Source organism: Uloborus diversus, chromosome 10 (assembly GCF_026930045.1).
Source record: "Uloborus diversus isolate 005 chromosome 10, Udiv.v.3.1, whole genome shotgun sequence".
NCBI lineage: Eukaryota > Metazoa > Arthropoda > Arachnida > Araneae > Uloboridae > Uloborus > Uloborus diversus.
In genome coordinates, this window is record NC_072740.1 from 135231659 (window position 1) to 135252830 (window position 21172).

Sequence of the window (21172 nt, forward strand, 5' to 3'; positions counted from 1 at the left end):
GATTGCCTTGCAAAATATCTTTATATAGGTTCAATATCTTTTCTTCCCCAAACTGTACATTGTGGGACAGTAACACTGAAATGGATGCCGTGTATCTCAGGGAATGCGCGGAAGTGTCCGGAAACAAATACGACAGGTATTGGAAGGCCAGAAAAAAACAATAGGACTTATAGACTGACTGACCTTTTTAACTTTTTTGTTTAACATTTTATCCTTTTGGCCTGCTAGAGTTTATATTTTAACATTTTATACCATTGTGTTTTTATAATTTTACAGTTTTTTAATTTTAGATGTTACTATTTTTTTTACATTTTCTCCTTTTATATTTTAACAATTTTTAATTCTAGATGTTATATTTTATATTTGTACATTTTCTCCTTTTAAATTTTATATCTTTACAATTTTTCAATTTTACATTTTACATTTGCATATTCTACCTTTTCCTTTTTTACTTGTTACAGTTTACATTTTTATAGTATACTTTGTTCCATTTTTATATTGTACTTTCTCTTCATGTGTGCCAAGTGCTCTACGTATGTGCACTCTTGTCAATGAATTCCTATGTTCAAGTGCTACTACTAAAAATAAAATTAATATATATATATTGCTCATATGCTCTAGAATGACTTAAAACTGGTCTTGCATACAAAAACAATAAAGAACTGACACACACGAAATGGATTTTCTGAGCTTTTTTACATCTTGTTACTAATTAAAAAAGACCTTACTTCCATATGTTAAAGGGGCAGATTTTATACAAGTATTCTACATCAGTTAAAACATGAACTACAAATTTCTTTGGAGTCAGAAGCAGAGGTGGACTGGGCTACCAGCGGATGCGCCCTCAAGTCTGAACACCTTTTTTATTATTAAAAAAAATTGTTTTTTTTTTTTTTTTTTTTTTTTTTTTGGTGCAACTTCCATATTATTATTTTATTTTATTTATTTATTTTTTTTTTTTCTGGTTAACAAACCTGTGTGACTGACTTCACTTCTCGCTTTTTTTTCTTTTCTTTAAACCAATAAACCTGTGTATCATTGTTCTTTCTTTTCTTTCATTCTTTCTTTTCTTTTTGGCACTTTTTTTTTTTTTTTTTTTGAACCCTTTGGAGGTCAAGGTTGCCGCTCTCTTGCGGGACCCAGTCCACCCCTGGTCAGAAGAATGTACATAAAATTTCAAGAACTTTAATTTCAACTATCTATGTTTTTACCAATATTAAAATCCAAACTCCAAGTCTTGATGCAAGCTTTTAAACAAGCTTCTACTTCTTCTCTATCTGATTCTTCTTCCTCTGTTTTGGTTTGCTTTGATTCATCCTGTTGCTGCATTTTTATAAGATTACAAAGCCAGCAAAAACACATACCAGGATTATTACAAGCATCAGCTCTCCCGGGAAATTCTGAAATTAAAAAAAAAAAAAAAAAAATACATTTGGGGAAATTTATAATAAAGCATTTAATTCCTTAATGAAAACATTATCTGAGCAGTCCAATCTTGTTAAATCACCCCCTCCAAGTTTGGCAAAAAAGACAGTAAAAACATCATCCTGTTTAGAAATTTAATAAATTCTCTCATTAAACCGGCAATGATTTTTGATGGAAACTGTACAATCGGTATGCCAATATTACTGTTTAAATTGCCATGCAAACGGCCACATGCCACACAGGAATATTGTAAATATGTCACACACTTGCCACCATGCCTGCAATTAATATCCCTTACAAATGCATCTATATTAGCCACTAGGCAATTGCCTAGCTTTCTTATCTCTTTCAGCTGCACCTCTACTCGCTAACTATTCACTGTCTAATCCAAAGTATTGTTTAAAAAACAGCTACAGGAATTCTTAACCTGAGCTGATTGGTTTTTCCAACCCTTTCCCCTTTCTCATTTTGACACTTCCCTACTCACCACTATGGAAGCATTCATTTTTCAACTCCTTCTCTGTTCCAGTCACAGGTATTTTGAGGCTTAACCTGTGATTGACATAGTATCTTAAGTCTGCATGAAAAATTCTTAATTTGTCCGTAAAAGAATAAAAGCATAGCCAGAAGCTAGTAATTTAATGCTAATCATTTTCCTGAAATTCTAAAAACAAAAAGTTAGCCTAAGAAAACACCATTAGGGACACATATAAGCTACCTTTACTCCTGTTCGGGCATAGGGACATTTCTAGCACTCTGATTGGTTGTTCTGGATGTCAATCAAAGTTTCCACACCATTGCACTTTTATTCAGTCTTAAACACTATATTTCTAGCTTAAGACATCCACTGAATACAAATTTGTGTCGGAGAATAAGATCTTTAACTGAATATTTAATGTAGCTAAAGAAAATATCTTTGTTATTCCCAAGAAATTCAATCCTTTATAACACAAACTATAATGTACAATTTAACAACGATTTTAATAGCAAAATAAGTGGTGGCGCCCTCTCTTAGAGAATATGAAAAACTATATTTCATGAAATCACTGGAATTTGAGTTCAAATATACACTCTATAACAAAAACATTGACGCACCAAGAAGCAACCATCCGATTGCTTTGAAATTTTGTATACATGAATGTTTTTGATAGACATAGTATGTCAATCTAAGCGAAGGTTTATTATCATTATTTTTCATGTTAGATAACCTTTAGATATTTGCATGTTTCATGTCATTGTTCCTTAACGAACGCTAGAATCCGTGACGTAACTAGTCTTGGAATAGAGAAAGGCACGTGTAGTGGGCATTGCCCATGACGTGACTACTTTGACATCGATCCTTCTAGAACAAGTGACGTCATGTGCACACGCTTTGGGCTTGGCCACTGAAGATCACGATCAGGTAGCATTGAAGTGAAGATATGCTAATGAGATTTGGAATATAAGCGAGGCTGTTATCAGTTGATCTCACTCTCACTTCTTGCACAGCATAGACGCGTTGGCTCATATCAGGCAAGCCAACTTGCTGTTTGTTCAGCAAGCTTAGGCTGTTAGCCTTTATGTTTAATTGAAGTAGTATGACGTTTGTCCATTGAAGACTTCGTTCCCCATGAACGATAGTCGGTTTAATTGATAATTACTTATTAGTCTAGGTCAACAGGGTATTTGCAATAATGGTATACTTATTCTTATTTACTTTTTGTTAAAGCCATATACTGTGTTTTTATCTCTTAATAAATTAATTAATGTTTACTAAGCTATTTGTCTTCAATCATACTGATTCACGAACTCGAATTTCACACTCTGCTAAATGTATTACGTTGTTTGGGTAAGAGTTAGTTTTAATCATACCTTCCCATCCAACAGTTTTGACCAGATATGCAAATGATTAAAATTTGGTGTCCAATGAATGAATAGTTTGATCTCCAGGGCATCAAAACTGCGCATCAAGCAGATGTATATAAAGAGCAGTTCTTCAACAGTTGTTAAAACTTTCGGTTTGATTGTGATTCAGGTTACCTTTCAACAACTTAAATATGCCTCGTCGCATGGTTCGTGCTCTTTACGAGCAACTGTCAGAGTTTAAAAGAGGTCGTATCATTGGACTGAAAGAGGCCGGTTGGTCAAATCAGAGAATAGCTCGTCATATGAGTCTAAGCGATGTGGCTATAAAAGATGCTGGCAAGGATTGGAAGAAAATGGCAGAACTCAGCGTCAGGATGGTAGTGGTCGACATAGGGTCACAACAGATCGTGATGACAGAATGATTGTCCAATCAGCTGTCATAGTGCCTTCTTCATCTCTATCAACCATCTAACGTTCAACCCAAACACCAGTGGCAATGCCCATCATGGTCATTTACAGACGGTTAAGACAGCAAAATCTATGATCCCGCCGACAATTACGCCACCTGCCACTGACCCCTGCACACTGCCGTGCCAAAATAAAAAGGAGCATGGCTCGATCAGGTTGGAATGATGCAGGCTACGGACGTATAGTCTTTAGCGAGGAATCCCGCTTCTAACTGTGTCATGACGATCATCGAAGAAGTGTTTGGAGACACCCAGGGCAGAGGGGGAGCCTGGTTTCACTTTTGCACGCCACACTGGCCCTCAACAAGGCATTATGATCTGGGGTGACATTTCCCTTGATAACTGGACACCTTTGGTCATAATTAGAGGTACACTTACTGCACAGCGGTACGTGGACGACATCCTAAGACCTGTTTTGCTGCTGTTCTTTTTGCAGCACCCTCAGCTGGTTTTCAGCAGGACAATGCCAGATGACATACGGCACGTGATGCTATGAACTATCTGCAAGCTTGTCAAACTCTTCCGTGGCCAGCCAGATTGCCAAATCTCTCTCCCAATGAGCATGTCTGGGATATGATGGGAAGGCGATTGCATCTGGCAAGGAATGTTGATAACCTCGTCCGACAATTGGAGCCAATTTGGCCGGAAATACCACAGGACACCCTTCGGGAGCTTTATCGGTGTTTGCCACACTGTGCTTCAGCTTGTATCTAGGCTAGAGATGGTTCAATACCTTATTGAACTTGTTACTGTAACTCTGACATAAATTATTCAATTGTTCTGAGAATTTAATCATTTACTATTCTGTGCATTGTCTTCCTATCCACCAATTTCAATCAGATCACTCTTTCTTGGTGCGTCAATTTTTTTTGTTATAGAGTGTATTTTTAACGATGTGTCAGTGTAAATTACTTTGTAACTTACTAAATTACTTTGTAACTTACTAAGTAAACTATTCCTTTTTTTTTCACTTTACAATATTCAATTTTATTGTTGAAATTAAGTAATTTAAAGATATTTCTTTGTAATGAAATCATTGACAGTTACAACAGCGAATATTTAATAATTATTGACGTAAGTCCTTACTGGTTGATTGCTTACGTAACAGGGTAGGCTTTCTGCCGGCAGAAACTAGTTTTTGCCATGCCAGTGGCAGAAACTGGTTACAACCAGTAAAAACCGGCAGAAACTGGCAAAAACTTAAAAGCATCTTTAATAACTCAAGTAATTACTAAAGGATATTCGTTTTAAACTAAAAAATTTAATTTTATTCAATCATTTTAAAAAAATAAAATCCTATGCTAGTGCCCTTGATTTAGTTTGGAAAGGGAACTTTTGAGTTGCAGATGTCTGTAGTATTTGGATTAATCTAACAAAGGAGGAAAAATCAATGGGTGCTTAGGCAACACATATAGAATTAAACAGGCATTACGGATTGTAATTTCATCTAAATTGCTTGTGATTGAAATTATCATGTGCTTTAAGAAGAAAGTGCCAGAATTTTACTGGCTTATATTAATATAAATTTTGTACCTAATGTCACAGCTTCTCAAAACGAACTGGCCCCATTTCTTGAAACTTATTTTTCCAGTCAAATTTTTACCACAATCTCAGCAACTGAATGGTGGATCACTTTTAAAAAAAATGTACCAACAACAAATGAAAGTTTCACGAACATTGCTTGTTCCTTGATTGCCTGTAGCTCTTCTGTTGCAAGAATATTCTAATTCGTACATATTAAATTAAGAAACTGTTCAGATTTTAGGAACCACCTTTTCTAAGAGGCAACTGCAGGATCCAAAACAATGTAACATTTGATTTTGAAGTGTGATAATATTGCAATTAGATTGTGCTTTGGTTAACAATTATTTTAACCATGCATTTTCTGTGCCAATAATTAATTTTTTTGTCATTTTGTGAGTTTTTGCCAGTTTCTGCCGCAAATGTGGCAGAAAGTGGTTTTTGCCATGCCGGTTTTAACCGGTTTCTACCAGTGGTTTTAACCGCCTCGGCAGAAACCTGCCAACCCTGTTACGTAATGTAAAATAAGTAGTAATTTAAAATGTTTTCATTTTAATTCCTACAATTCATTTCCTACAATCATTTAAATGTCTCAAATTACTGTGTATCATTATAATTGAAAACCCTGCTAGTAACGAGAGGATTTCTCAGATCAAAAAAAAAACCCTACAGATTTTTAAATTTCTGCTCATATTTTATCAGCGTATTTTGTGTCATTAATACATATTCTGGTAAAAAAAATTAAAAAAAAAATTCACACATATTTTTAAGCTATATCCAGTTGGTTTTTGATCTATCTATAATTTGCGATAAGAACAATCAACTTAATTAACCGTTACATAATTCAAGCCAAAAAAAAAAAAAAAACATAAATCTCTGGTCCCAAAAAACCACGTATTTTTTTTTTTTTTTTTGCATTTAATTCAATTATTGATGTAAAAAAATATTTTAAGTAGTTAACAGTTCAATAGCTTCTTTAGTTTATATTGAAAACAAGTAATTTTAAGATATTTCTATGTGACAAAATCACTGACAGTTAAAAAAGCCAATATTTTATAATTACCTTTAGCCCTCACTTGGTGATGCTTACTTAATTAAAATAAGTTATAAAAAGCTCTCATTTTCCTTTGTGCAATCTTTAAAATCACATAAATGAGTCTCAAATTACTGGTTATTATTATAATTGAAGAGAAAACCTTGCTGGTAATGAAGAGATTTTTAGTTGAAAAAATAATTCATAAAAAGACGACAATTTTTTTAATTTCTGCAGTCATTCAGTCAGTGTATTTTGGGTCATCAATTCCTCTTTTTCTGAAATCAAAAATTTTAATTTCACAGATATATTTAAGTTATATGCGGATAGTTTTTGACCAATCTATAATTTGCGGTCAGAAAAATGAACTTATCCGACATAATTTGAGCAAAAAAAAAAGCATGAAACTCTGGTTCCGAAAATTATGTAGATTTTTTTGTTTCATTCCCATGTCCATTTATTCGGTATATTTTAAAACGCTATACCAGTATTAGATGTTTCTTAAAAATGATCGAAAACATTTTTTATTCAAGCCATGTTTCATAACTTTGTGCAAAAAATGATCATTTACGAAAAGATATGTAAACAAATATAAAATAAAAGAATAAATACTATTAAAAAATCAATTTCAATAAAAAGAAACATTATGCATCTATGGAACTGTCTTTATGCCTGGAACTTATTTTAGTGAACAAATTTCCCGCAAATAAAAATACTCCTTATGAATTCACGCAGCTTGGTGGTACCTGCTAACAATGCGCAATACACCTCCTGTAATTGCCTCAAAGTCCTTCCTATTAAAATAATTCGGTATCTTGCACGTCCTTTTTATATAAATCATTTTGTGTGCAATTCTTTTGTACTGTGTGTAATATTAATCTTTTTTAATTTATTTATTTTTTCTTTTTTAACATTTAAAGCTATAGCTAGATGTAATTTCTCTTCAAGAGACGATGCTTCTTCAATACTAACATCATCTTCATCAGTTTCTTCTTGATCAGGATAGGTTTTTGTTTGCTTTTTATTAGCTCTCTGGTTTGAAATTTACAATTAACTGAACTAAATCTGATCTTATTAGTTTCTTTTATTTGTTTTCATTTTCTTCTCAAAATTCTTTACAATCATCATAATTATGTAAATATTGGGAAATAATCTAAAATACTAACTTAAATTGAAAACTCTTTGATTAGAAATATTAATTATTTTCAGGTAAAACCAAAAATAACAGAATTATACCTCAGTAAATACCTGTATTACGAAATTGCAAAAAAATCTAGAAATACCGGTATTGCAATCACTAATTGCAAGCAACATTGATTCATGCAAAAAAGTAAATAAAATCTCACCTGTGTTAGGAAATACAATCTCTTTTTCTCTGACAAGTTCATTCCATAAATTTTCCAATTCAGTAAGTGAAAAAATTTTCTGAAGAGAGAGGAAAAAAAAAATCAGCATTTTTTTTTTTTTTTTACAAATTATGCATTTGTATAAAAATGATAGCTTCTACTTTTTAAGATGCAAATCATATACTAAACCAGCTGAAGAATCATTAAATAGAACTCTGCAGTTTTACATTAACAATAAAAAGTATAAAGATATTTACTTGCAAATCTAATTTTCTCCATTTATAATCACATCGACGTTGAAAATTCAGTCTTATTTTTTCGGAGCACAAATCTGACGAACTTGAGTTTCTGAAAAGCAAATAATTTTACTAGTAATAGACAAAGGCAACAGAGAAAGCATTCCATCATTATCTAATACTTTAACATAAGATGATACTTAAAGTCATTTTATTAATCCAGAATCACCTAAACTATTCTTAGTCCATAAACAAATACCTGTTAGATGTTGTTACACTGTGTCAAAACAACATGAAATTTGCCTTGAATTGCTCATACGAAAACCTAACGACAAAAGTCATTTATATTTTCTAGGTAAATTTAGGCGTTTTGGAAGTTTGCAGATTCAAAAAATATGTGTCTCACTGTTCTCACATACCAGGAGAACAGTGAAACAAAATTATATTTCGTATTTATCATTTGTGTGAATTTGTAGTTTTTTCTAGAACCACTTTTATAATACCGGTTACAATCACAAATACTTTACCATTTGAAAGAATTTAGTTTCTGTACTTTTTAGAGACGTACCGAGTACTCGGTAACTACTCGGTACTCGGCCAATTTGCCGAGTACTCAGTACTCGGCCAAATTTTGATCAGATACTCGGCCAATACCGAGTAGTTATAAAAAATTGTATATTGTTCAAAGCAGATTTTACAATTATTGAAAAAATGCAAGCATATAATATACTGCAATCATTTACAATTCAGATTTAAAAGATGAATTCAAATTTTGAGAATAATACAAATACAAATGTGACGACCAGCAACAGGCTCTGGGCCCAGCTAGGCTGGTCCTAGTCAATTAATTAGTCCCCAATGAAGATCAATGGCCCTCTTAAAGCTATCCACTCCCTTGCTCATTACCGCCTCTTCCGGTAAGTTATTCCAAGTGCCCACGACCCTGCTAAAGTAGTAGTTTTTCCTGATTTCCAAGTTAGCCTGAGATTTAAATAGCTTAAAACAATGACCCCTTGTCCTGCTTTCCCCGCAAAAATTTAATCCATTTACATCTTTCATTTTGATAAATTTAAATAACTGAATCATGTCCCCTCTGACTCTCCTTTGCTTCAGGCTATACATGTTAAGCATATTAAATCTGGTATCATAATCTAAATCTGAGAGTCCCCTTACTAATTTAGTTACCCTTCTTTGAACTCTTTCCAATACAAAAATATCTTTCTTCAGATAAGGCGACCAAAACTGAACAGCATACTCCAAATGAGGTCTTACTAAACTCCTATATAAAGGCAGAAGAACTTTCTTAGATTTGTTTGAAATAGATCTATTGATAAACCCAAGCATTTTGTTGGCTTTATTACTAGCAATACTGTACTGTTGACTAAACTTGAAGTCCTGATTAATAAAGATACCCAGATCCATAACATTTTCTGCCTGATTTATGACTGAACCCTGTAAACGATATCTCATACGTTTATTTCCATGACCTAAGTGTAGCACTTGACATTTCCCTACATTAACTGCCATACCCCATTTATCTGCCCACTTAGTAATATGATCTAAATCCTCTTGCAGCTGTTTTACTTGTTCTTCATTTTCGACAATCCCCATAACTTTTACATCGTCAGCAAAACAATTCATGCTTCCAGAAATATTTTCATTGATGTCATTCATAAATATAATAAACAAAAGAGGCCCTAACACTGATCCCTGAGGAACCCCACTTAAAACATCACTCCAATTAGAATGATTTCCTCTCACAACTACTCTTTGCTTCCTACCAGTAAGCCAATTTCTAACCCAAAGTAGAAACAAAGTTTTTCCTCCTATTCCTATGTCGGCTAACTTGCTGAGAAGAGCAACATGCGGTACCTTGTCGAAAGCTTTTTGAAAATCAATATAAACAACATCCACACATTTTTTGTTCTCTAAATGTGATAACAAATAATGAAGTTTGTTATGCTTCAATGGAGTAAATCTTATATTTTAATGCCCCAAAGTTAATGAAACTTATTTATGAAAAATAGAGCAAAAAAGGTAAGTACAGAAAATATGAAATTTTCATGTTATTAAATGGATTTTTGAAGCATAAAATTACCTTTTACTTAAAAAATAAAACAACCTTCAAAGCACAAATGTGCAGGAACACTGCAGAGGTGTGTTTTGGCATTACAAGGAATGTTTTTTTCAATGCACAAAATGTGAGCTTATGAATTTAAAGACATCTGACAGAAGTCAGATTTTTTTACATTCATTAGCTCACATTTTATGCACTGAAAAAGATGTTCCTTGTAATGCAGAAACACTGTCTGCAGTTCTCCTGCACATTTGTGCTTTTAACGTTGTTCCATTTACTTTTAAAAATTATTTACGTTTAGCGGACTAGAAGTATAGATTGATATAATTTGTTTTAATTCCAACTTGATTAATCCTACCTTTTACGTATTTGTTTATTTTTAGTTTAAAAAATAACTTATTTGTAAAATTATTGAAACGAACAAAATCTTTTCAAGAATGCGTAATTAACTTTCAGCTGGAATTTTGTTTTAAAAACTATTATTTGGACATGGAGGTCTATACTACTATTCTAATGAGTTCAAAATTCCTCACGTGTGTGTCGTGATTCTTCTTAAAACATAATTGGAACTCGGTACTCCGCTGAATAGTGAAAGGCCGAGTACTCGGTACTCGACCAAAGTGCTACTCGGTATGCCTCTAGTACCTTTTTATAACAAAAAATGCAATTGAATTTTCGTGTCTCACTGTATATACTCTTCCACTATGTCATAGGGTCCCTCCCAAATGCCACCAATGCAATATGGTAAATTCGCTACTGGGTATTTTTTAGCTGCTTCCTAGTTCGTTTTTTTTTTTAAATAAATCTGCATTCATAAAATGGGGGGGGGGGGACACCTGTAGTGGGAATGTTACTGTCCAAAATAAGTCAATAATTTAAAGGGAGCAGGAAAATTTGAGTGCCCTGGGCACGGAAACTTGCAAGTTGAGCCCTGATTAGTGCACTTTCCCTTAATTTGGAGCAGAGAAGCATTTAAAAATTGTTTTTCGAGTAGTTGCTGCCAACGTTATCACAGGTTATTGTAGCTTTAACTCAAACTAAAGTAGATGAAAACAATCATGCAAGCGACAACAATGATGACAAATGTGAAGAATTTCAAGTTGAACCACACTCAACATAGTGAATGGCTTTTGATGTCCAAAAAAGCTTCAAAAATTTTAGAAGTCAGAGGTACATCTAACAATGATTTTCAAGCCATGAGTATTTCTCGAAAAACAATAAAGCAAGAAAGAGACAATGAGACCAGTTCAAAGCATATTAACTTCTTTCGTGCTGTATAGAAATAAAACTCACACAAAGCATGTTTGACTTTTTACGATTCTTTCAAAACTGTTTTTTACAAGTACTCAGTTATAATGAGCTAATATGATTATAACACGCTACTATCGCCACCCCTTTGAGCTCGTTACAAGCAAGTTTGACTGTAGAATGTTATTTAAGTAAAAATATATCATAAACTGATTGCAATAAAAAGGTAAAATTAATTGAATCATTCTGTCACCTTTCCCCCCAGTACAGTGTAGGAAATAAATATTTCAATTTGAGAAGCAGTACTGCTCCTCAAATATTGATATTGAGGAGCAGTTCTGTAAAATTGAGGAGCAGTTTCATGACGTTTGCTATATATCATTTTCAACAAGAAAATAGACACGTTCAACGAAATGTAATATTTAATGTGTGCATCAAAAAAGTTTTTCAATAATGACTCCAGTTCACTTTTATTAATTATATTATACAAATACAAAAGTGACGACCAGCAGCAGGCTCTGGGCAGAGCTAGACTGGTCCTACTCAATTTACAATCCCCAGTGAAGATCAATGGCCCTCTTAAAACTATCTATTCCCGTGCTCATTACCATCTCTTCCGGTAAGCTGTTCCAAGGTTCCACTACCCCGCTAAAATAATAATTTTTCCTAATATCCATGTTAGCCTGAGATTTAAATAGCTTAAAACAATGACCCCTTGTCCTGTTTTCAGTGCTAAACTTTAACCCCGTAACATCTTTCGTTTTAATAAATTTAAACAGCTGAATCATGTCCCCTCGGTCTCTTCTTTGCTCAAGACTGTACATTTTTAGCCTTCTAAGCCTGGAATCATAATCTAAGTGGGAAAGTCCACTTATTAGCCTCGTAGCCCGCCTTTGAACCCTTTCCAATACATTAATGTCTTTCTTAAGATAAGGAGACCAAAACTGAACAGCATACTCCAAATGGGGTCTTACCAAACTTCTACATAAGGGCAAAAGAACTTCTTTAGATTTATTTGAAATAGATCTATTGATAAACCCAAGCACCTTATTGGCTTTGTTGCTAGCAATGCTGCACTGTTAGCTAAACTTTAAATCCTGACTTATTAGGACCCCCAGATCAGTAACTTTGTCTGCCTGACTAATGACTGAACCTTGCAAATAATAACTTGTACACTTATTTCCATGCCCTAAATGTAGCACTTGACATTTCCCAACATTAACAGCCATACCCCATTTATCAGCCCACTCCGTAATATGATCTAGATCCTCTTGCAGCTGATTTGCTTGTTCTTCATTTTCTACAGTCCCCATAACTTTGACATCATCAGCAAAACAATACATGTTCCCAGAAATATTTTTGTGAATATCGTTCATAAAGACAATGAACAAAACAGGCCCTAACACTGATCCTTGAGGAACCCTGCTTAAGACCTCACTCCAATTAGAATAATTTCCCCTTACAACTACTCTTTGTTTCCTTCCAGTCAGCCAATTTTTTACCCAAATGAAAGTTTTCCCTCCTATTCCTATATCAGCTAATTTGCTAAGTAGAGCAACCTGCGGTACCTTATCGAAAGCTTTTTGAAAGGGCAATTATTTGGTTCTACAAATACAAGAATATTTCACTCACGAAAATTTTAAAATTAAATTTATGCCATTAAAAAAATAAAAACTATTTTCATCCTGTTTATTAATAAAAATAGTTATCTTAAATCATTAAGTACACTGCATAGACATCTAATTTTGGCATTAACACTTCAAAAACATTTAGTTTTGTTTTTCTTTGCATCACAAAATTTTCGAGGCAACTAAGGAGTTTGTACCTTGTTTCATACTTTTGACTTGCCAACTGTGTCGTGATACCACTTTTTTCTTACGCTGCCCCAGAACTGCCACTGAATGTGTACAAAAAATTGAAAATCAATAACATATTGCTTAAATCCTAAACACAGACAGGGCCAGAGTGCACCATTAAAAGGTCCCGGGCGATTTCCCAAAACTGGCCCTTAGCCCAAGAGTACATCTATCCCTCCATGATCATAATCTCCTAAGTTCAAGGGTTTTTTAAAAATGGAAGGAGAAAAGAGCGATAAAACAAATGCAGGGCCTTCACAAATCAAAAACTTGAGGAGTGCATGAGTTTGGCGGCCTATCATTTTTTAACGCATTTTAACAGAGAGAGACAAAGATTTCAGCTCCTGGTTTAGGAGAGTGTCATTACAAGATTGAAGCATTAGCAATATAAACAAAAAGTGTAACATTCTCTTAGATATAGGGAGTTGAGGGGGTTTCTCCACTGCAAAGTGTTCGAAATTGTAGCTTTATAAACCCCGTTGAAGACAATATTTAGCAGAGTTGGGAGGGGGGAGGGTAGAGAAAGTCGAGGACCCTCGTCCGGTAATTTTTTGAAGTTAAAACTTTAAAAACACACACATGTAGATAATCTTCGATTATGGAGGAGGGGGGATCTTGACTGGAAAATTTTCGACGTTGTAGCTCTGAAAACGTAGCTTCAGATGCTCTTTCGTGGTGTTCTCCAAGATTTGAAGGCCCTCATTCAGAAATGATTCGAGATTGAATCCTTAAAATTATTATTTAAATTGAATGGAGCAGTTTTCCGATAGTCTCTTCCCAGAAATTTGCCAAAATTGTAGTTTTAAAAATGCAATTTTAGACTATATTTGGTACTGTTTATGAGAGTTGATGTTTTGGGGCCCAACAACTTTTGGAAAATGAAATTCAAGAAATGCAGTTGCAGATGATTTTACGAGAAGAAGGGGTTCAAGGGCTCTCCCTCAAAATTTTTTAGAAGTGATGCCCGTAAACGAAATATCAGACGATCTTTAATGATGAGAAAGGAGCGTGCTCTTCTGGGATTTTTTCGAAAATTTAAGTCCTAAATACGCAATTGCAAGTTGCAATTGTGACGTTTGGAAACTCTCTCACTGAATTGGTACAGATGTGATATACCCCCCCCCCCCCCCTTGGCGAGGATAGAATTTTTAGCTCATTTCGAAAATCACCAACGTTGGCGATAAAACTTTTTTCGGTAGCCCTAGTAACCCTGCAGAATATACCTGGGAAGTACAGATGTGAACTAATTCTTTTCGCACGTGTGTCCGTGGAGGTAGGTGCACATATGTTCCGCTCTTAGGGGGATTTTACGACGTGGTGTTGTTTCGTGCAATATACCTTACAGGAATGCTTATTTTGTGTTAGTTTAAATTCAGTAGTTGTGTTTTGAAGTAAAAACATTAGAAAATGCCAGTTTCTTCAGACTTGAAGGTTAATTAAAAGTTAACTTCAACGTGGTGTGTATCTGTAACGTGCCATTGTCATATGATGTATTGTTTTAGACTGAGTGTGAATATTCATACCATATAAAAAGGTAAGTTCTTTAATTTAGAATTCAAAAAAAACCTCTCACTTCCAAAATTCTTTGTTTTTACAAATCCTTGAGGGGTTCTTGTAGTATACATAACTGTGATTATACTCCGACTGTAATGTATATTAACAGTCGGAGGGATAACGGACCGAGCGGAGCGAGGTCCTGGCGAGCCAGAGGTCTCATAGTACTTTCGTAATAAGACTGAGGCAGGGCCGGCGAGCCGAGGTCTCATTACGAAAGTACTATGAGACTGAGGGCTCGTATCCCGGAAAATAATGAAAAAAAAATTAATGCATTAATTTCAACTTGTAATTAATACAATAATTTATTTCATTGTATTTTAATATGTTTACAAAAAACCCCGGCCCTGTACATTTTTGAAGCATATATTCGTGATGCTTTTTGTTGTGCTTTTATGTTGTTTTTATATATATTGTGTTCTGAAATGCTTTGATCATGTTTTCTTATCTGATTTTTTCCTGTTGGCGCTAAAAAAGCATCGCTAAGAACGATGTATGACATATGTCGTCATACGTCGTTTTATTGGCGACGCTTTCTTGGCGCCAACAGGAAAAAGTCGCCAAGGGTGGAGTATATCACATCAGTTCCCACTGAATTCTTCCAAAATCAAAGTTTCAAAAATATTTTCTTTACCTTTGGTGACGTAAAATGAAGGAATAAGGTTTGAGGAACAACTTCTTGGCTATCCTCTTATTTATTACAATTATGGTTAAAATTGTTGAGGAAAACCCACAATCTGTTTTTCTTCTCCAAAACCATTGGACTGCTTGGTTTGTACAGCCCAGTATTTTTATTTATTCGGAATACAAAGCCATTTGCGGCCCCAATAAAAAGAACTTTTAACTTTTTTTGGACTGATGTGTTCTTTACAGTGGTGCAATTAAGTCTATTTTCCATTTCTTTCATCCTTAATATCATACTTTCTAAATCTTTCAACTCTTGTTTTTTTTTTTTTCAGTACATTCGAACTTTATGCATCAAAATTTTCCATCGGCAATCCTGATACATAAACCGGCTAAATTTCACTGCACAGGACACCGTCAATTTACTTTATACGACAATTTCATTTCAAAAAGTTTTTATTGCAATGTTAATGCAAAATAACAATCCAAAGATGACAGATAATTATAACTTAACCTTACGTAAACACTAAGTTTATAACGGCGATTATTCTCACTATCAAATTTCTACCGTTAAGAATTACTCAAAACAAAAAACTTTCGCAATTATTCATCATACACCTTCTTTTTAAGGAAACTTTTACAGCCTGTTCTTTTAAAAATCGTGCTAATCCTTCGTAAAGGAGTACAAAGTGTTGTGATCTGAAGTTACTCTAAAACTTGTCAACATAACGGTTTCGAAACAGAAAATGTGAACACCGATTTGATAAAAAGAAGCAACTATCACGCTAAAAATGACTACATGCACACAATCTAAATCGCTTACATTGCTATGGGTACGAATAAGTTAGACTAACCTTTCAGATCCCATATTAAAAATGTTATTCCTCACAAAACAAAACACATGCTCTGTTAGATGACAACCATTAAAACTAAACACGTCGGTCAATGCAGGAACGATCCTGGTCCATGGTTACCATATTGGCGACTTCATCTATTTCAAGGCGAGTTCTTATCAACATGACGAACATGATGCCAAAAAAAAGTGCGATACCATAAGCAATACAGTTGCAGTTTATTTCTCCTTTTTGGAAACACTTCCTGAAGGAGTATGTTCTATCGGATTTTAAGTGTACTTTTTTTTCATGTATTGGTATTTTCAAGAATGGTAAACATCATTAAATGCAAATTTGTTTAACAAAATAAACTGGTTCGTTCTGTATTCTAAAGTTATATATTTTGAATTATAATAAAACAAACTAAATGACGTTACAGTTTTTTCGCATTTTTTATAAAATTCCATTTGCACCAAAAAAAATCTTTCCTAAATCAGAGATGCTCCTCTTCCCCCTCAAGAACAATGACATCCCCTCCCCTCAAATGCATCCCCAAAATGAGATCCCCTAAAAACGACAAAGACAACTTTTAGCAAACCCTCCTCTCCCTAAAAATTTCAATCATGCTGTATGCTCTGAAGTCCCACTCGTTGCACTTTATTTATCTATTTATTTAGAAGCTAGACAGCTTCACATAGATAGAGGGCTGCGTGCTAAGCGCCTTGGCTCCGGACACACACAAGAAAGATTTACAACACTAGAAAAGGAAATAACACTCAAGGCACAGGCAGGATTTGAACCCACGATCTTCGGCTTGGAAGACGAAGCTTCTACCACAGAGCTACGGAGGCCCCCTCGTTGTACTAACTACCTTAATTTTGATAACATATTAATTGACCCCCTTGAGTGCCCATTCAAGGGGGATCGTGGCACGAACCGCACCATAGAAATTTTAAGGGGTATCCTGGGTGCTGCTCACGATTGGGGGGAGGGGACAACTACGAAACACATAGATGCAGAGGGGTACCCACCTTGGGGAGGTCATGGCGCGCTGCACCATCGAAATTGTTATGGGGGGGGGAGTATTTCGTGTTGGTATTTTCCCTGTTATGGGGTCTTATTTTGGAGGGGGTGCATCCTTGCTCTTAAGCGGAGGGGGGAACCCCTAGATGCAGTAATTTTGCAAACTTTTTCTGAAAAATAATTGTTGTAACATTTTTCATTAGAAATGGTTCATTAAAAATTTTAATATTTTCTCTCTTTTCTTTTTTTGTAACATAGATACAGTATACGCAACTTTCAAGAGAAACAATATTAACTTTTGTGTCAAAATGAACTGTATATCGCTTTTCCAATCCCATGCCGTTAAGCATAAGCTTTGGAATAAGCAGCAATAAATAGTTGGATACTGTGGCAATAAATATTGAGAGTTCAGAGATTGGTAATAAAATGATATGTATGACTTATTAAGAACGTGAGTAAATAGCTCAAGCAGTACTTCCTTGCAAATGAAGAAATTCACAGGACATCAGTGGACGCCCAAAAACAGAAGCACAACCTTATAGATATTGGGGTTTGGGAGGGGGGGGGGAGCACCTTCATTGAGTCTCAAGCAATTCTCACTAATCCTTGAGTGCTTATGAAAACACGAAGATTGCTAATGAGCCACAAGTAAGTCCGTCGTCATTTAGGGGGTTCGGGGCATGGGCGCGCATAAGCAAAATTTTAAGGGGGGAGGGGGTCAGATATTTTTTCCGTGGTTTAGTAAGATACTTTTCGCATAGAAACCGATTTCAGTACAGTTTAGAGTTATTAAAATTTGACATTTTTAATAATTTATTCATTAATGGCTGGAGAAATGTTTTTTACTTTCTTGCTAGAAAAAAAGTACTAAAAGCAAGGAAGTTCTAATTTCCAAGGTGGGGGCTTGAGCCCCCACTTGCCACCCCCCACTCCATGTGGACGAAAGGGAGGAAGGTCGAAAGTCCCCCTTGCTTTGGAAAAATAATGCTTTTTATTAGTTATAAGTGGATAGCGGGCGTGTTTTTCGTTGTTTTCCCCAAGTCAATTCCCATTGAGTGCACACCCCCCTCCCTCCATTGTCAAATTTCGAAATGAAGGACCGCAGAAAAATATTTCTGATTGTGCTGCCCCCTAATAGAGAATATGTTAGAATCCCCCCCCCCCCCCTTCCACTTCAAAGAAAACGCAAATCTACCTGGACTTAAGGCTACCCACCGATTTGTTACGTTAAACTATTATTCATTAATTTATTGCAGCGAAAAGGCAAGGAGCAAGTCACTACTTCATTAAGTTATTTACTTAGCCCAATTTATATAATATGTGCATATAAGTATACAAAGGGCAAATGTATGTTCAAACTGACAAACTAAATAAATTCCTATCCTCTCCTACTCCATGAGTAACAGACATTTAATTAACGTGACTAGGGGTGCACTGCCCTCTCCCCTGCCCGTTTAAAAATTCCCTACTCTTGATTTTCTCCTGCAATAGAAACTGAGTATTTTCCGCATCGTTCCCTTGGTTTTTTTTTTTTTTTTTTTGAAATGACGAGCCTGTCAGGTGCTTGTACACTCAAAATAGCCTTCATTAAAAAAAAAAAAAACTATGACTTTTTAGTAATTTAAAAAAAAAAACGTTTAATACAGAAAAATGTTTATATAGCTTTCAAAGCATGTCTATCGTGTTATATCGAAACCAAGTTTCATGAAAAACAAAGTAAAACCTCATTAGAGTTATCAAACATTAACAGAATGTATTAAACAAAAAAGAAATGTCTTCTTTATTAAAGATAACTTTCGTGTTATATCAAAACCATGAAGTATTAAATTGAAGTTTCGTACTGTGTAATATCGAAACCGTGTTGTGCAAGTACCATGTTATACCAGGGACGAATGTACTACAGTAAATTTGTTAAAATCGAACGTCAATTACATTGATTGTATTATAAAATAAAACCTGCTAAGTGTGAAGCATATGCAAAATATAATGCTCTGGTTTTATTTTAATTTAGAAGCAAAATTACCCTCTTATAATTGTAATGTGTGTTGTTTAAATGCTAACACTGAAAAACACAATTACAGCATATAACCAAATCCAGAATAAAACATTCTTATGGGGATTCAATGGGATGGTATGATAAATTGAGGAATGTCTCCACATGCTTCTCAGCACTTATTCAAATGGTGCGAATATTTTTAATGCTCTTGCTCAAATGTTCTTGACATTGAGACATGAATATAGCTTAAAATTATTCCTCTGTTAATTTGAAAGGATGATCTTTTTAAAATCCCCACGGAAAATACATGCCTAATGACTATCATGCTAAACTTGTTACCAAAGTACTATATTATTTTTACCATTAACTACTAATATAGTGCTTTTGTAGAAAACAATAAATTAAAGTACAAGAAAAATATATTTGACCCAAAGAAAGACAATCATTTTCTCTTTTAACTATAGCTTTGAAATTTAATATTTAAATACATAATTTAAAAAACTATATATGTCATTGCTTTGACGGGATTTTTGAAACATATCAATAACATGAAGCATATATACCACTACTATTATACACTTAAGTTTTGTTGATACCTTTTACTTAAAATGCAATGTTGATTTAATGCTCATTTTCTTCACTCCCTAGAATACTTTGCTTAATTTCTACTTTCCTCATACCCCTAATTTCTTACACCATAAAATTACAGATAGTGATCTCCAAGTTTTAATGCCAGCATGCCAAAGAAGTTTTGTAAATGCTTTTCTTTTGACATTTATGAAACTTATGCACCAGGAAAAACTAGAGTAGAGCTAACAACTTAGAAAAGCATATTCATTCTTGGTATGATAACAGCAAGAATGTTTTAAAATAGAATAATACACAGATTTTTTTTAAGCCGGCTGTGTTACAATTCTAAGCAAAATAATTGTACCAGAAATAAAATATATCTGTGACCAAGTAAAAATATTCAAACCAAACTTTTTATCTCGAGGAAAATTAGCCTAAAAAATGTTAGCATTTATAAAGAGGGTTTTAGTCATAAATTAAGTGACAACATCTCTATATTAATTCTGTAAATGCTTTTTAATACATCAGACACAAGAATCATATATTTAGACTACACTATATGACTGATGTTGAATGCACTTGAATTTTAACAAGTCGGTTTTAAAGCATTATTGCCAGCAAAATTAGTACTTCACAGCAGACTGTTGTGCAAGTTCTAAATTCAACTAGTGTGCTTTAAGTTTCTATAGCCTCATCCATCTTCTCATTATTCAGGATCAAACAACTGACATCTTGGTAAACCATGGAACCCTTCTGAAAAACAGATACATTAATAAACAAAAATGTATTCATAATTCACAATACAAATTGAACTTTCAACTTTGGGCCACATTGAAATAATTATTTTTATACTTATCTTCACAGGAAGTTTGTGCATCAGATGAACTTAAAACTGATTTCTGGCTGCAAAGCATAGACCCAGCATTTCAAAGATTCTAATGGTTGTTCTTGCTCATTGAAAGGTCCAGTTAAAGCATTATTACCAGCAAAATTAAGACTTTGCAGCAGACTTTAATAAAGTAACTGTCATGCAAAGTCTAAATTCAACTAGTGTCGTGCTTTAAGTTTCCATGAAATCATCCATCTTCTCGCTATTCAGGATCAAACAATTACCATCTTGGTAAACTAACATGGAGGAACCCTTCTGAAAAATATACAATAAGCAAAAAATGTATTCATAATTCACAATACAAATTGAACATTCAACTTTGGGCACATTGAAATAATTTTTTTATACCTATCCCACAGGAAGTTTGTGCATCAGATGAACTTAATACTGATTTCTGACTGCAAAGCATAGACCCAGCATTTCAAAGATTCTAATGGTTGTTCTTGTTCATTGAAAGGTCCAGTTAAAGCATTATTACCAGCAAAATTAAGACTTTGCAGCAGACTTTAATAAAGTAACTGTCATGCAAAGTCTAAATTCAACTAGTGTTGTGCTTTAAGTTTCCGTGAAATCATCCAACTTCTCGCTATTCAGGATCAAGCAATTGACATCTTGGTAAACTAACATGG

General features: G+C 34.2%; 1 protein-coding gene across 1 annotated transcript; it reads right to left on the reverse strand.

The window, feature by feature from the left end:
* Nucleotides 1-897: 897 nt before the first annotated feature.
* Nucleotides 898-16166, reverse strand: LOC129231546 (E3 ubiquitin-protein ligase HERC2-like). The gene is made up of 4 exons (XM_054865894.1): nucleotides 16087-16166; nucleotides 7895-7985; nucleotides 7638-7716; nucleotides 898-1400 (listed from the first exon to the last, which is right to left on the reverse strand). Exons 1-4 carry the CDS (start codon nucleotides 16098-16100, stop codon nucleotides 1192-1194), a joined length of 393 nt encoding a protein of 130 aa, XP_054721869.1. The 5' UTR covers nucleotides 16101-16166; the 3' UTR covers nucleotides 898-1191.
* Nucleotides 16167-21172: the final 5006 nt, after the last annotated feature.